The following is a 17,706-nucleotide window of genomic DNA, read 5'->3' as shown; positions in this document are numbered from 1 at the left end:
CTTAATGATGGAAAACTGCCTCCACAAAAATGCAATCCTCTAGGTCACTCCCAGGAGTCTGGAATAGCTTTCATTCCCTACATATTCCTCCTTCTTTCTTCTGGACATCCTGTCTTTGAAGGTCTGGTCCCACATGATTTGGTGGTCGACTCCCCCTAGAGGCCTGGAGTATTTCTGTGTTGTGGAGCGAGTTTATGGCTTTGCTATTTGCGGCATTTTCCCCTTTGCTTCCTGTGGTTGCAGCAATTTGTCGGCAGTTGGAATTTTTTCTTTGATTGTTGGTTTTTGCTTCTGCTGTCTGTGATTGCAGCATTTGGTGTTTGCAGTGTTTTCTGTTGCATTTGTTATTTTTGTGCTTGTATGCTTTAGAGTTTGCATCATTCATGTGTCTGCAACACATTTCACCATTCTAATGATTTTCTGTCAAACTTCTGTGACCTTCACAGAAACAGAATGGCTGGATTTATACTTTATATTCACAGGTGCCAGCACATTGCACTGTATTGGAGTGGAAGGTTTCCTACTCGTGTTTGAAAAAGTACAACATTTTCCATCCACTTCATAATCATGCAACGCTTTGGTCTAATTTACAAAACTAAATTACTAGTCAGTCGGCCTGTTTGCACATCAATGTTTTTGTGCAGATTTGTTAGTGGCTGTCTTAAATCAGCTATGGTTAATTAATGGGGAAGTGAAGAACTGCTTTAAAGAACTCGGCTCAAATAAAAAGTAACCATATTTGACCATATTTGTCCACTAATAACTGGCTGCCATATTAAAAGGACTCGGTTATCAAGAATTTCATAGCAGATGAATTATAAACGAAACACGTTTAGTAGATCTGGTCTTGGCACCAACAGTTTCTCTGCTTAGTCACATTTAAGATGTTCTGTTTAGCAGGAAGTTACTGCTAATACATGAGTGTGTTACAGATGTTTCCATATTAGGTCAGTTAAGATTTACAGTCAACTGATATTTAAAGCTTCTTTATGTAAACTACTTTTTTTTTTAAGCTAAGTTTTTGCATTCTTGTGCACACAGGTTCACCCGGCTCAAGAAGAGGAACTTACAGCCAAGGTACAACAGAAATTACATAATACAGCTCTCTGTCTGCACACAGAGGGAAGCAAACAAAGCCTTTTAAAATATTCATAACTTTATGGTATTCTGCTTTAGCCTCCTTTATTTTAAAACTACACCCCACATCTGTACATTGGATAGAAAAGTTTAATAATTTCTAAAAAAAAAAAATAAAAAAAAATAGAATAATAGATGAGGCTAGAACATCTTTGTACATAGTGTGCTCCAGCAGTCAAAGTAATGCAAAATGTAGTTTCTGCAAATCTGCATAGTATTTATACCCTTTATATATGTTGTTAATTTGAACTAAACAGAAGAGCTGCCTAGAAGGAGAAATGAGTCTGAAATGTGCAGATAACGTTGCTGAATTTATGCAAATCCTTTTTCATGGGGATTGAAATATTTGAGAAACATTTTCAATACCTAATTCTGTCCATGTTAGAAAACATTAATAGACGCCTGAGTCTGTTAATGACTTTAATTAACGTCATCAGACAATAGCAATCAGGTAAGAGCAAAGCCAGAAGAGGTTTTATAGTGTGATTTGTTTTTTTTCTTGTGTTCTTGAGTAGTACTTCTTTTACATAGTTATTACTCTTAAAATAGATTCATTATAAAAGTGAGTTTTATGTGTGGATGTAATATGATGGTCATGGTTTTGGGTTATGTAGCATCCAGAGTGTGTACATGAGACAAATTTCTGTCTGGACAATAAAGTTCATCTTATCTCTCTATTATCTTATCCAGAACAGTCAATTAAAATGTTCATCCGTGGCCGACCCATCACCATGTACGTCCCGTCCAACATCCAGAACTATGACAACCTGAAGATGGAGCTGCCTTCAGAGAGACTGGAGCTGGACTGGGTGTATCCTTCCACAGGAGGGCCACACAGCTGTGTGTTTATGTCATTGGGCTTGTGTTACATTCACACCTGGTTTCTTTCACTCCGTTGATGGATGAAAGATATGATGCTGTGGAAAGAGCTGATCTCATACAGAGGATGTAAAAAGTGTACAGTGTAAATACAGGTTTTTCTGATGTAAAAATCATGTAGTTTTATTATTTTTTTCCACCTTTAATGTAACATATGTCCTGCATAGTTCTGACAGAAACCTAGCAAATCAATTGGGAATCAAAGCAATTGCAAAAAAAACAGGATACACACCAGTGTACACACCCTTAATCCAAAGTATTGCTGAAGAATCTTTTGATCAAGTCTTCGACAGTTTGTCATCATGCCCCATCATGCTGTATTTAGGTTTACCCTCGATACCTTGTTCCCCAAATCTCTTATATGTGACGTTATTCCTCAGTTGGTGTAAATATTTATATATAAACATTCTGTGATGCTAAAAAATGTAAATCCCTCTTTGTCTTCCGTCCAACCTGACTGGCTTTGGGAGCTGTTCATAATGCCATGTATTTTACCAAAACCTGCAGAAGTAACCCATAGTAACGGTATAATGTGCCAAGTATGTTTGTTTTTTTTTTCATAGTTGTGGCCTGCAAGTTTTGGTTTGTTAAAACGTTAAAACATTCACCCACAAAGTTTAGGAAGAGTGGAGCCAAGCCTGGAGGATTTCTTTGCAACTATTCTTCTTATTGCAACATATAAAGGATACAGCAGACCTCAGCATCTTCATCAAAGGGATGACGAATTTAACTTTAGGTACATCAGCCTTCCTATAGTTGATGTGTAAAAAGGCTAGATCTTATGTGTCATTAATTAACTTAGAGTAGTTTTTACTAATCTAAACTACAGCTTATAATTTAAACATTGTGATAAATATGTGAATGGTTTATCATATGTAGTAATGCATTGCAAAATTTAAGTGTCGCCACCTTAACCCTGTCCGTAGCTATGGTTACCGGGGACGGGACTGCCGTGCTAACTTATTCTTCCTTCCTTCTGGTGAAGCGGTTTACTTCATTGCTTGCGTCATTGTGCTCTATCACATCAAGAACCGCACGCAGCGCCACTACCGCAAACACACCGACTCTGTCCGATGGTCAGTAAAACTAAACAATCCTCTGCATATGATCAAGGAAAAACTTTGTTCTCTTAACCCTTTCATGCATAGTGGTCACTACAGTGCACAGCTATCTAAAATACATTTTCTTGTGCTTCTTGTGGATTTTTATGTTATAAATGCACACAGACCACTGAAGTGGACACTAATGCATCATAAAATACACTACCAGCTACTGGCCATCAGCTGCAAATACAATAAATTATTTTTTGTCAAATCCAATATGGCCAACAGATAAGAAAGCATGCCAACTGACCCTGGCCCTCCTTCTACTGCAGACTCTTGCAGTTAAAAAAAATATTGTGACATCAGATAACCCCTAAAGAACAATACTACTCATGTATTTTTCAACTAACAACTTTATATTTGGAGAAAATTACAATTGATCACCTACATTTTTTTTAATTCCTACCTTTTTTATGACTTAAGCTTAAGAGAATTTAAAAAAATTGAAAAAAATTCTGACATATCATAGTTCATACATGAAAGGGTTAATTTGACTTGACATGAAGTGATATTCTATGTTCTTCCATGTTGACAGTATCTATTTCTCACAAAAAGCAAATGATGCTTGGCTTGATTTAGGTGAAGTTTCAGGATGAACCTAAATTGTACTATAACCTTTACAGGTGAACATTCTCAGATTGCTGAGCTTAGAGTTTCAGTTTCAACAGAGATACAGAGAGACTGTCAGAGTCACAGAAAGCTGTAGAAGTGGACGACCTTTAGCCACATCCCACACTGATAACCACTTCATTGTGATCAGTTCCCAGTGGAACTGCATGATGGATGGACCCGAGTGTCATGTCAGACCATTGGAAACCATTTCCATCAGCATGGTCTGCATGCTGGATGACCTGCAGTGGCAGCTGACCAGTAGCGTCATTGTCTTGCTTAGCCAGGCAGCATTTACCCTGGACAAGGAGTCAGTCCTGTTCTCTGAAGAAAGACTGGAATGCTGAAAATGTCGATTGCTTCTAAATGCTGCGTGTTATCACACTGATTATTCTCTTTATGACCTTATTGAAGTACTAACAGAGTGCCAAGGGATGACATGAAAATAGGCTGTAAAAATGTTTCTTCCAGATCTGAAACTGTTTGTACAGATTTGTGACCTAATTCCATACTTTATTAAATTCTACTCATAAATAAATTTTTTATAGGTGTTATTTGTTTGAGAACAAGCAGCAGATTGTTATTTGGCTCTAGTGAAGTTGGAGAAAAAAAAATCTAAACGACCTGTTAAATCACTTTACTAAGATAACCTCCCTATAATAAGTGGGCATGCAGACAAGCATTGCTGCCATCATGAGAAAGGGAAGTTTGCCCTCTTTCAGTTCTAGTTTTTCATATTTCAAGAAATGATAGAGATAATATGATCTTTGTCAGGCTCTAAAATGATTTTTAATTTTTGAGATAATTGGCTTCATGATTTTCAGATGGCCTCACATTTAACTCTAGAATACTTTCAACTACAGAGGAGTTCAAAGTCCAGTCAAAGGCTGCACGATCAGATGGAGAGATTAAAGAAAATATTCTGATTATAATCTTAGTTTACTAATTTTCAAAGAATCTAACAGCAGAATGAATGTTAACTCATATGACCTTCAGCTTATGAACTGGATTCTATTTCTTTATTTAGATTAGGTTTCCTGTAAGCCTGTTTGGGCTTGGCGTGTTATGATTGTGTGATGTAATAAAACTAATCTATGACAGTGTTTTGCACTCAGCTGTAAAATAGCTCTTGGATGATGCATCTCTTATTGTCTTTCAATTAAAATTTGGTCACAAAACATGTGCTGTGGAGAGCAGAATGTTGAATGTTAAGGAGTTTTTCTGTAAAGCAGAAACTTTCTGCAGCCTGAACAGCTTGATAATACATTCTGACATTAAAAACTGATGTGGATTCTGATGAACACCCACATCAGTGATCTGGTTGGATTTCAGAGCTTCTGACTGCAGGTTGTCCTCATCAAGTTTTCATTTATCCCTGTTGGCGGTGTAATTAATTTAAGAATATAAAAAGCCCAATACTTCATCAGAATCAACTGTTTCTGTGCAGTAACATGGCACACTACATCCTATTATTACTTTCACTGATGGTGTTCTTGATGCTGCAGTTTCCAATCCATTTGTAACGATGGTGACAGGTATTTTGTCCCATCCAGAGCCCCGTAGAGCAGAGCCACCAGATCCACTCTATGATGAACACTCTCAAATACGTGACACAAACTATGCAATTTATCTATATGATGGCATGTTTTCATTGTGGTGAATAGGATCCGGACACAAGTCACTACATAGGCACTTATTTTTGTTCTTTCTTCTTCTCTGGATTTTTTTCTAAAGGTTTTGAAGTAAATGAAAATATTTCTTTTCTGCAGTCTTGCTGTTCATCCTGACAATGTTCGAGTGGCATCTGGACAGACAGCCGGCGTGGATAAAGATGGAAAGGTAACTACTGCTGTTGCAGTAATATTGGATGATGCTGAAAACAACACATGAATGAAGAAAGCAACACATTTAATTAGTTGGTACATTTCAAAATCGTGAAATCCAGAAGTGCAGACTTTAGAATCACACCAAAAATTGTATCTGGAATTACATACTGACAGAAATATATCATAAGGCTCAGTTACTGTATGCACCGGAGTGGACATCAGATACTTTCTGTGGGTGTTGCTGAAGGCAGCAGACAAGGTCTTTGTATGTCTGCTGAGGTCATCACTGACCAATAGCAATCCTGTCATGGCTGATGTTGCATTGTCCTGTGTCAGTGCTATGTGATCTGCTTCAAACATTGCTTCCTCTGTAGGAGGCTGGAAGAAACATGCTGCCCTTCCACTGACCTGGCCTCTCTGTGCTCTTGAGCCTGTGTCTAACAATCAGGAATATGTAGTAATATATCCTACATGGGAATTTGAATACATTTTTGCCTTGCATAAGATAAATATAATTGTTCTCCATGCTATATGGATGCTGTGTGGTGTATTTTTTTTCTTTATGTTATGTATTTATCTGTGATTGTCCTTGCTGTCTGCAAAGCAAATTGCTCCTTAGGGGACAATAAAGTTTGATCTGATCTGTTCTGATCTGTGGATGATATGTTTTTATGTTTTATTTTAGCCAATGCAGGCATGTGTTCATATATGGGACTCTGCTACCCTGGTCACCCTGCAGCAAATAGGCCTCGGAACCTTCCAGAGGGGAGTGGGAATGGGATCGTTGGCTTTCTCCATTGCTGTAAGTTGTTTTAGTTTACATTGTAACTGTAAACTGCTCTTTACTTTGAATTTGCTCAGACTCATGTCTTGATGTTGTCATGTTGATCAGGATTGCATGATATATGTGAGTAAAAGATATGTCCTCTAACTGGTGAAATGTTAAAATGAACCAAGATCATTCGGTAAGGCTGAAACTGATGATGGAGGCCTAGAAGTCACATATATCATTAATACAAATTTCTAAGATTGTGACAATGTCACAAAAACGATCAATTGCTGGAAAATCATCCTAGGGAAAATCTAGTTTTTTAATGAAAAAGGACGTAGGATGTGTCATGATTGCTTTCATACTGAAACGAGGCTAATGTGAACTAACTGCATTTTAACAACCACAACCGTCGGCTGATCTTAATGTGGTGAGAGGAGGACTTTAGTTTCCCTTAAATTAAAAAGTATTCTGTTGATCAGATTCAAACTTCGGGGCCACGTTTCAGAAAGCCGGGTTAACAAGCTCTGAGTAAACCTACCCAGCTCTGTGATACAGAACAGGAGATATCAACTAGCTAATACTATTCTGAGTCAAGTTACCTCGGAGTTAAACCTGAGCGAGCGTGTTGAAGAAGTCCTCATCAATGCATGATTCACCATGGCAATGGAAGAATAAAAAGAAGCCTGAAAGTTTGCACAATTAGAAATTGTAATGATGGCATGAAAACATATTTAACAATCAAAAGATAAATTGACTGTGGCGAAAAACAGCAACAGTAAAAATATATTAACATATGTGACAGAGATTTCTGCAGAGTATTTACTCTCCAACATCTACAGGCTCCCACAGAAAAGGACAGGACATTTCTGACTCTTTGCTTGTGCCAGGTCTCAGCTAAAAAGTAGGACAAACTCAGGATTTGTTCAAACAGACGAATACACGTATACAAACAGAACTTTTGAAAAACACACAAACCAATATTTACATAAGTCAAAAGAGGAATAAATTCAAATCTGAGTTTTCAGGCATGTTTGTGCTCTTGAAACCGTTTCATATTTATGATGTATTTTCTTGTTTTGAATCAATGATTTAGGACTCTGGAACTTTCCTTTGTGTGATTGATGACTCTAATGAACACATATTGTCTGTGTGGGATTGCACCAAGGGGACCAAGCATGCAGAGATTAAGGTAAGCAAAGAACACTGTGAAGTTGAGCTTCATTTTCCACCAGTCCAGACTTTGATATCTCAGAGTCACTGCAGCAACTGATCCAAACACGTCCACTCTTTCTTAAGAGCGAGTAAGTTAGAGAATCATCTGCCAAAACTTGGAAATCCACTTTTAGATCTCGCTCTATAACCTCTGAGAATATCTCTCTGATTCTAGAGAGACATTCTTGTTCAGGGAATTTGGAGAGATCACACTAAACAAAATGTTTAGTTGTTACTTTTTATTCTAGGTTTCCGTATTTCCTTACAATCTTTTTTTCTTGTTTCTTACCAAGTTTGGTTGCTTTTCATGTCCTAAATTACACTTTCCTTTACTTGCTGAAGATAAAGCAGCAGTTGAACTTGACGTCTGTGACCTCCACTTTATCTAGGAATCACCATTACAAGAGAGTAACAATGATCTCATTAAAGATAACAAAACAATTAAATAATGACAAACAACAACCAGCACAATAATCACCCTCAAAGATAACTCTGGTAAGCACGGGCCAACTCCCCTGACTGAAGAGTTAATACTACATACATGCCATATGATGAAATGCATTGGCACAGAAACCATAACTAATTCATCCTTTACATTTTACAATAATTTGTGTATTAATAATGAATTAAAATTAAGGTCATGCGGTTTTAGCTTGAGCCGTACCAAGATAAGGTCACAGTTTTCATCTGCTACATCAGGAAACTCTGGAGCTGCAAGTGGCTCTTTGGCTTCATTTATCAAACGATGAAATATTACTCTGATTTTGTTTTTTTGGTTTTGTTCTTTTGTTCTGTGCCCCCATTAAAATAAAACTGGTCCATTGGTACATCTCAGTGGTGTTTCTACTGCTTACCAGCAGTAGAAACACCACTGCTGGTAAGCAACATTAACCTGATCAAACTGAATATTCTTGCAAAGTATTTGTTTAGTTCAGTCATTCCTCTTTTTTCTCCAAATCCTTTTTTTGTCGTCTCAGATTGCAGAATCTCATCTTACACTTGTAAAGCCAAACGACCTTTAACATTTAAGAGACACTTGCAGAAATGCAAAAAAAAGCACACTTTGGGGAGTTCAATTTGTCCTCACAATGCAGAAAGGAAATGAGCCACCCCGTGGGAATTACATCACCTCTTAATTGAGTTCTTCTTTTCTATTATCTTATTGTCTATAATGGTTTTGTTTATCAAGGTGTGACTCAGGTTAACAAACTTCTTCACCTGTGCAGGTTCTTTCTCTGTAGCATGTCTAGTCATTTCTTGAATTCCACCCTGGCATTTATCCAGTTTAGCATGGATGAATTTGAGATCTTTTTACGCAGAACGATAATGAACATATTAATGTTCATTAATGTTATCCTAATAGGTTACACTGACATAAAATTCACACAAAGGTTGGCAACCATCCCATGTAATGTTTGAATCACTTTAGGATGTTAAACTCTGACATCCATCCATCTTCAGACAGAATCAGAAAGAGTCACAAAGTTTTGTGCCATGTAAAATAAAGTGATTGGAATGGGTTGGTGCGTTATAAATGACCTCCGTCTCCAGAGGGATGAGGGTGATGGCATATGTGCAGCCTTCTGATGGGGCAGGGGCTCTGCTGTGTTTAAATGGGCTTTTTGCCCCAAACTACTCAACTTTCTTGGGAGTCATTTTTCTGCATTGCTGTCATGGCAACTCTATAAATATTTGGCAAATTCTTTGTGTGACTATGTGTGTCTTTATAGTTGGGTGTTGACAAATGTACATGATCTGAAAGAGTCTCCCTGCCTGTGACTGCAGTCCAACACTGGACCCGTCCTTTGAGTTACAGCACACAGAAACAGCAAACTTCCACCCGCTCTCATTTCTTCACCACATTCTTCCCTGCATGAATGAGGCTTTTTGTGTGGCACTTTACTGCAATCTTTATTGTTCTTTTCTTTATAAACTGAGTGGAAAAATTACATCCTTAACTGTTTTTTGTGCACTTCTCAAAATTATTCAGACCCTTGAAATCTCACATTGTCATATAACAACCACATGCTTGCTTGTTTTTTATTGGGTATTTCTTCAGTTACATCTGCAGGTCTGTTCTGACTCTACCAGCTTTGCATATCTCCAGACTGAGATTTCTGCCCACCCTTCTAAAAATAATTACATCAGGCTAGATGGAGAACATCCTACTACAAATTCTCAATATTATTGAAGTTTGAGCTTTGAATAGGACCCATTCTAACACATAAATAGACTATACTGTAGGCTGTACCTCCAGCTGTCTTATAAGCAAACCTGATAAGTTTTCTATTCCCTTTTATAGGAAATCAAAACCACAGCATTATGCTGCCACCTCCATGTTTCACAGTGGGTTTAGTCTTATCAACATAATGTACTGGATTTCTGTCACTCGTAGGGTTTTCCCCACTGGCCAAAAAGTTCTGATTTGGCCTCGTCTGACAAGAACCCCCTCTAAAATAATTCTGTGTGTTTGACGTCAGTGGACGTTAGTGCCAATTTTTTTGCATGTTTTAGGTTTTTCCAACTTCACTTTTTCGCTGGTGGTGAACTCTAAACATGTTTTATTTTCTTGGCTTTTATTCAACGGTGGCAGGTTTTAGTTTGATCTGACCAAAGTTTAGAAAACTTCACATTTACATCAGTACAGATCCCATCACCAACCTGTATGCTTGATGTCTGATGTTGCTGCATTTCACTCTGTGAAGACTTGACCGACGGTCAGTGTCCCTCTGCTGTAGTTGAGCTGAACCTGCCTGTGCTCCTGTGTGCAGACGACCAATGAGGCTGTGTTTGCTGTGGACTTCAACCCCAGTGACAGTAACAACATCATCACCTGTGGGAAATCCCACGTCTACTTCTGGACACTCAGCGCAGGGCAGTTCACCAAGAAACAAGGCATCTTCGGAGTAAGCTCAGATTTCCGCTTGTCTCCGGTCATGTCGTCCTGACAGGTTTTCTGTGTTAGTGGTTGGTGATGAGCGAGAGCTTCCATCTTGTTTGCAGCTTCCTCAGTTTGAGCCTGAATGGGGAAGCAGGAAGCCCTTTTAAAGAGAACTGAAAATTAAAGGCAAACATTATTCATGTCTAAAAGAGGATGTATGACACATCAGGACTATTTTGAACAGATTCATTTCATCAGCAAGGACAATGATACAAAACTTCAAGCCTGTATAAAAATGTATGGCACCTTTTTCATCACCATCTGACATTAAATGACTTTGTCAACTTTTCATGTTTAGATCTGGACTAGCACATGCTACTACTACATGTGCACTAAGGGAAACTGAATATGTTTCCCTTAGTTGCTGTTGAGTACTAGGAGAAAGATTGATTGACAATCAATCGATTGATTGACAGCAATCGATTGACAACAATACTACTATATTGCTGTCAATCGATTAGAAGTTGGTTTTATCAGACACAATGCCATCTGTTTTGTGAAGTGCACCAGTCCCTCCTACAGCAGAACTTTACAACTGAGCTTCCTGCTTTTTCTCCAAGTGTAATGATGGACCTACATGGTCATGAACTTTGGTGTCATCACACCACAGGACATGTCTCCAAGAGATGAACGTGCCGTATGTAGACATCTGGGAGAAGCAGACTCATGGAAGACCACACTTCTGGCCCATTTGGTTTCATTTTGTCACAGTGCCACACAAGTAGAGAGTTAGTTTGAGCTCTGGCCGTAGGTGCAGCTTTATTTAGCTGAAATGCTACGCAGAAGCCTACAAAGTCATGACATCATCTTTTGGGCTTTCCTAAATGGTTTTAAGGCATAGGAAATGCTTGACTTTGAGGGGAGAAATAAAACAAAATTCTCTCATTATCATTGTCTTTAGCAAATAGAAATAATTTAAAATAACCTCAACTATCAGTCAAATTGTTGCTTTTAAAAGTATTTTTTTCCCCTTATTTACAGAAATACAAGAAGCCCAAGTTCATCCACTGCTTTGTGTTCAGCCTAACTGGAGATGTTCTGACCGGAGACTCTGAAGGCAACATCCTGCCATGGGCGAAGTCTGCTGCAGACACCAAAACGCTTGGTAAAGGGGCCAAAGGTCAGTGTGTTAACATGCTAACAGGAAGGTTCTGGCTATAAAACCTTGTCTGCTAATCTTGAAAATAAAAAATACAAGAGAACCTTAGCAAATTCAGTTTATTAGAATCCTAAAGTCACAATGACATTACGTTATGCATTTCATAACGCATAAATATTATGCTATGACTTAAAGTCATAGCATAATATTAACTGTATAAAATTGTCCATATAGCTTTGACCTGACGTTTTCCTTTCCCACTTTGCTTTTCAAACAGAAACCTATCAGATTGTGCGACCAATCAAAGCACACGAAGGCAGTGTGTTTACCCTGTGCACCCTGAAGTGTGGAGCTCTGCTCAGCGGAGGGGGAAAGGACCGCAAGATCATCCGCTGGAGCGCCGACCTGGCTCCGGAGAGAGAGTGTGAGGTGATCTGCAGCTGTGTGTGTCTGTGTTACATCTGGAGTGTGAAGCATCCTCCCCATGGGAGGGAAATGTCTGGAATGTTGGAACTAACTGGGACGTTATGTTCAGATTCCAGAAAAGTTTGGGGCTGTCCGCACCGTTGCTGTTGTGGATGATGAGGGACTTTTGGTTGGTACAACCCGAAATGCAATCCTCAGAGGTTCTTTCTCTGATGGGTTTGTTGCCATAGTTCAGGTATGTTCATAATCTCACTTTTCCTTTTGCTCTGTTTGCATACTTGAGGTAAATGGACCAAGCAGCTCAGATCAGCTGTTACTGCAGCAGGAGGGAAGAAATTTTAATTTTCAGCCTCTCTCTCTCTCTCTCTCTCTCTCTCTCTCTCTTTCTTACCCCCCCTGTATTTCAGGGTCATTTAGATGAGATGTGGGGTCTTGCTACTCACCCCTCTCAGAGCATCTTCCTCACCTGTAGCCATGACAGGCAGGTGTGTTTGTGGAACACAGAGGAACACAACCTGGACTGGTGTATCACCCTCGAGGTAAGAATCACTTCTTCTAACCTTTAGCTCTGTTTTTTAAACTCATGCAGAACAAAGTCTTTTTTTATAGCATCTTATTAATCTGCAGATTTTCTGGAATATCTGGTTGAACTGGAATGCATGTAATTGAATTGAAATTGGTCTGCATGTTTAGATTGTAGAGATGTGCCGATCAGGTTTTTTCCTGCTGATTCCAGTTCCGATCACTCATGAGGGCCGATCACCGATACCGATCACATAGTAATTTTTTTTTTTTTATCATAAGCACTACTGTTTACATTATGTGGAAAAAGGAACCATGAATTCACCTTAATTTAGACAAAAACTTGTTTTGTTTTTACTATTACTATTATTATTATTATTATTATTATTATTATTATTTTATTATTATTATTTTTATTAGTTTTAGTTACACCACATAGAACAAAAGAGAAACCCGTGCCGCCTCACACATACACAAAAAAAAACAAAAACAAAACAAAAACAAAAAACAAACAAAAAAAGAAACTACAAAATACCCCACATGAACAAGAAACAAGGTGTCAGTCTCCTCCTCCAGTCCATGTCACCTCACAGCCATCAAGAGAGAAGAGGGAAAAACAAAACAAACAAAAAAAAAACAAGAAAAAACAGGCAAGAAAAAAATAGAGCTGTAAAACGAAGTAAAATACTAAAATCCTAGGGACCAAGCAGAAAGGACTCAAGAGGACCCCAAAGTGTCGAAAATGTGTCTGATTTGTGATTAAGATCATGGTTCAGCTTTTCCAAAAGAAGGATGACAGAAATCTGTGTGAGCCACATATTTACTGTGGAGACATTTGATGAAGTCCATTGTAACAAAATACACTTCTTGGGAAGAAAACAGAGAATTGTAAACAAAGATTTAGAATGAGCATCCAAATTGTTAGGGGAAGGTAAAACATAGGGGACAAGGAAAAGCAAACACCCAAAACCTTTTCAGTCACAGAATGGACGTCCCTCCAAAAGGTCTGTAATAAATCACATGACCAGAATAGAAGGAAAAACGTACCTCTATGCCTCAAACATTTGCAGCACAGATTGGAACGATCGGGGAACATCCTCTGGAGACGAACAGGGGTTTAGTAGGATCTATAGAAGAGTTTGAAATTTTGTTAATGTATCGAAATAGAAGTACATTGAGGAAACGTTCCATTGCAAATCTTGAGCCAATCTTAGGACTGAATTTCATTTGCAGATCACGTTCCCACAGCCGCTTAACAGAGTCAAAGCTTGATGGTTTGACTCTGTGCATAAGGATGCATAGAACTTGGAAATCAGGCCCTTGGGAGATTTGGTTGAAACCAGAGTATTTTCTAAATCCGTCAGTTCCCTACGGAATGCATTGGACCTTAAACAATGACTCCATAAAATGCCGAATTTGAAGGTATTTATGAAAAATTTATTGAGGGATGTTGCTAATGTCCCTGATTTGATTAAATGATTTAATGGAACCAGAAATCAACAGATCAGAGAAATCAGTCACACCAGAAGAGGACCAGTTCAATAGGCCAATACTTCTAATAGAAGTTGGTAAGTCTGGGTTTAAAGTCAAGGGGGATCGAATTGAGATAAAGGGAGGAATATTCAAGTATTTCCTTATGTCTTGCTAAGCTAACAAAGTACTGTAAACTACCATGTTTTCCTTCAAATAATCCAATTGATCTAAATTATTGATAAAAGGGAGAGAGATTAACCTTCTAGGACAGCATGATAAAGATTCAAGGCCCAACCATAAACAGTTGTCTCTACTAGAAAACCAGTCTGACATAATTTTAAGCTGGGCAGACCAGTAATAGAGCTGCATGTTGGGTAGAGACAAACCTCCCAAGTGCTTGGGTTTAGTAAGAGTGGAGAACCTAATTCGTTGATGCTTATTGTTCCAAATAAAACGGGAAATATAAGAATTAAGAGATTTAAAGAATGTGAGGGACAAATAGCAAGGAAGATTTTGAAACAGGTAATTTCGAGGGAAAATATTCATTTTTATTGTATTAACCCTACTGAGAAGTGATATAGGTAAAGTGGACCATTTCGACAGATCAATCTTAATGTTCTGAACTAGGGGGGAGTAGTTTGATGAGAATAAGTCTTTCAGATCAGGGGTGATAAAGATGCCCAAGTACTTGAAACCTCTTTTAGACGTATGGAAAATAGGCTGTAGCACCATATCTTGAGGGATATTGAGAGGAGCTGATTACTCTTGATTACATGCCCTAAACCCTGGACATTCCAGGAAATGAGATTAAGTGGCTGAGGCATACTGGCTTAAGGTACTATGAATGGTGTTAGAGGGAGATGAATGAAATACTGAGACCAAAAAGAGACATGAAGAGGAGAAAACCAAGATTATTGTGGAGCGACTAAAGAAAAGACTAAACAATGCAGTGAGCCTCGATATAGCCAAACTCCGTCAAGTAAGTATGGCATTGTTTTTATGCCATATTAGATTCGTCGTGTTGATGCATTTTGACCTGCTTCACTCCCGACCCCGAGGTAATTTTCCGCCACAACAAGCAAACTTCCCCATTCACTCAGTGCGTCATAGTTCCACATCGCTTAGGATTTGTTGCTGCGCGCTTGTGCAGTGCGAAGGAAAGAGGAGACCAGCTATACATGCAGGCTGCGAAATGAGAAGCAGGTGATCGGTTTGTATGATCGGCAACAAGAGACCGTGATCGGTAATCAGCGATCATACACTTTTTCACGAAAATCGGCCGATTATGATCGGTGGCCGATCGATTGGCACACCCCTATTAGATTGAATTAGTTAATTTGGAGACATTTACTTTATGCCAAATTTGTTTACTTGTGAGCGCCCCCATATGGACAAATAATCAGTAACTGAATTAAATAATAGAATACTAGGGTCCTATATGAGGCACAAGTGCTGAGCATATGGAGGTGAGTATAAATTCGGTAGCGTTTCATAAAATTAGATATATTATTATATAAGTGATTATTCCTTAGCGAGCTGAACTCTGTGCTTAATACTCTTTAGAACAATGTTCTTGTGCTTCCTGTGTTCTCTGATCGTCTGGAAACTTTAACACTATTTAATCTAAGTAACGTAACCCAGACATGCTTGATTATTCCAAAAAGATTGATTTGGTTGCAATCTTTGTTGCAGAAGTTGTTCAAACAGTTTTAGGAGCATGCATGTTTTTTTTCGCAATCAGAGTGCTGACTGGACTGATGAAGGGATTTCAGCTGGACTCTTTAACAGCGTCATCTCTATTGATTATAGATGATGACTCTATTGACAGGAGCACAAACTGATCAGCTAACACATTGAAAACTGGGCTTTTTTATTTATTCTTTTAAAGCTAACGAAGCGTCCTGAGATAAGATCCTTACAGAAATATAATCAAATATGGTTTTGTGTAAGTAAGGTTCAAAACAGAATGATATGCAGACTGAAGATTTTACTACAGTCTAGAAAATGTCCCAATTTTGCTTTTACAGACAAACTGCATTTATCCAACAAAAATTAAATGAATGTGTTTATCTCTGACAGGAGTATGGGTTGTGTGCTGATTTCTGCCCCAGCGGATCGGTTGTGTCTGTTGGCCTCAGCACAGGAAGGTAAATCAACACAATAACTATCCAACAATGATATGAAGTTCTGCTGATCACATTAAGATCATCCAAAATGGCTGCAATAGGGACAGTGCAGAGTTAAAAGTAGAGCAGCCGCTCACAAACAGAGGCTGTTAGTCCTGAGCTCAGCTGACTGTGGTTTGATTCCCGAACCTGGGGGAACGATCACATTCATTAAGGATTTTTTTCCGGCCACATTTGTTCCTCGACGTCAATGGGTCCAGTTTTTAATAACACGTTGGACAGTTCTCAACCCAATTTTAGTATTTTCTGAAAATTCCTTAGATATTTTCTCTACTTGATGCATGCCAATGATTTGACCCTTCCCAAACAGACTGACATCTTTTCCACAACCAAAAATGAGAAGCAACTCATTGCACCAGTTGGGGTTAAATAACTTGTTGCCAGCTGAAACTTGCAGCAATTATCCAATAGGAGGCTTTCACCTATTTGCTTAATTACATTTGCTTGGCAACTTTTTTTTTGGCCAGGCAGTGTAATTTATTTAACAAAAGGGCGACGCCCCGCAGAGCTGCAGCCTCAGGCACCTGTCTACAGAAGGAGTGTACCGAGATGTGAATTTCCTTCTGGGATTAATAAACTATATTTATCATTCATTCATTTACTTGAAGGCGTTTTACACAAGCTGTCAATAAATGTGGAGTGTGTTGCAGTACAATGTAACAAAAAGAGCTTCACCTTGGATTAGTTAGCATAAAGCAGCAGCAGTGCATGTTTGACCTGGCAGCTCCCTGACCGTCTGCTTCTCCCTGTAACTCTGACAGGTGGGTGGTCCTCGATTTGGTAACCAAGGAGGTGATTTCTGAATCCACAGATGGGAATGAACAGCTATCAGTCATGAGATATTCACCAGGTATGCCATCTGCAGAAATTACACTTTTTTATTTTTTTAAGAATGTAATACAATGTTTCAGAACTTTCTGTGCATCTTTAAAATATTCACAACTCTTTATTTTTTCCACAATCTTATTCCAAATTGTATCAAATTAATCTCTTTCCTCAAAATTCTACACAAAATTAAATGTATATGACTTTTCTGTGTGATTTTTGAAAATTGATTTTTAAAAAATAGAAAACCAAAAAATTGCATTTTGGGGGGGGAATGATAGAATATAAACACACTTTTAGTTAATTATGTGGTTTTTTATTTATTTATTTATTTTTTCATTTTCTTCTCTGTACATAAATGAGGAAAGAAGGAATAACGTGAAAAACAGTGGAAGTCCCTTTTAACTGAACTAATGGCTTCTTGTGTCTTCAGACGGACGCTTTTTAGCTGTAGGCTCTCACGACAACTTCATCTACATCTACAGCGTGACAGAGAGTGGCCGCCGCTACAGTCGCTTCGGAAGGTGTAATGTGAGTTACATTCATGCATGTGTATCATAATAAGCAGGAAGAAGTAAGAGTTTCATTTAAGTTCTTTCTTTAATTCAATTAGTATGTGAAACACATTTATAGTGTTGATTCCTTACTGACAAAGTGATACATTTTAAGCATTTGTTAATTTTGATGATTGTGGCT

The 17,706-nt window shown here is 38.3% G+C and overlaps 1 protein-coding gene across 2 annotated transcripts in view; it reads left to right on the top strand.

The window, feature by feature from the left end:
- Window positions 1-17,706, top strand: part of eml3 (EMAP like 3) — a 46,812-nt gene that overhangs the window by 26,177 nt on the left and 2,929 nt on the right. For both annotated transcript variants that reach the window (XM_014988084.2, XM_014988083.2), the window contains 14 exons: window positions 1,042-1,077; window positions 1,828-1,948; window positions 2,943-3,092; window positions 5,498-5,567; window positions 6,240-6,356; window positions 7,420-7,515; window positions 10,310-10,444; window positions 11,461-11,599; window positions 11,856-12,007; window positions 12,114-12,239; window positions 12,412-12,543; window positions 16,079-16,146; window positions 16,947-17,035; window positions 17,444-17,541. In XM_014988084.2, coding sequence (XP_014843570.1) covers window positions 1,042-1,077; window positions 1,828-1,948; window positions 2,943-3,092; window positions 5,498-5,567; window positions 6,240-6,356; window positions 7,420-7,515; window positions 10,310-10,444; window positions 11,461-11,599; window positions 11,856-12,007; window positions 12,114-12,239; window positions 12,412-12,543; window positions 16,079-16,146; window positions 16,947-17,035; window positions 17,444-17,541 — 1,529 coding nt within the window. The remainder of the gene's footprint in view (window positions 1-1,041; window positions 1,078-1,827; window positions 1,949-2,942; window positions 3,093-5,497; window positions 5,568-6,239; window positions 6,357-7,419; window positions 7,516-10,309; window positions 10,445-11,460; window positions 11,600-11,855; window positions 12,008-12,113; window positions 12,240-12,411; window positions 12,544-16,078; window positions 16,147-16,946; window positions 17,036-17,443; window positions 17,542-17,706) is intronic.

This window comes from Poecilia mexicana, unplaced genomic scaffold, assembly GCF_051168715.1.
Source record: "Poecilia mexicana isolate PSO_F unplaced genomic scaffold, ASM5116871v1 scaffold_18, whole genome shotgun sequence".
Lineage (NCBI taxonomy): Eukaryota > Metazoa > Chordata > Actinopteri > Cyprinodontiformes > Poeciliidae > Poecilia > Poecilia mexicana.
This window is presented reverse-complemented; position numbering and strand designations above follow the sequence as displayed.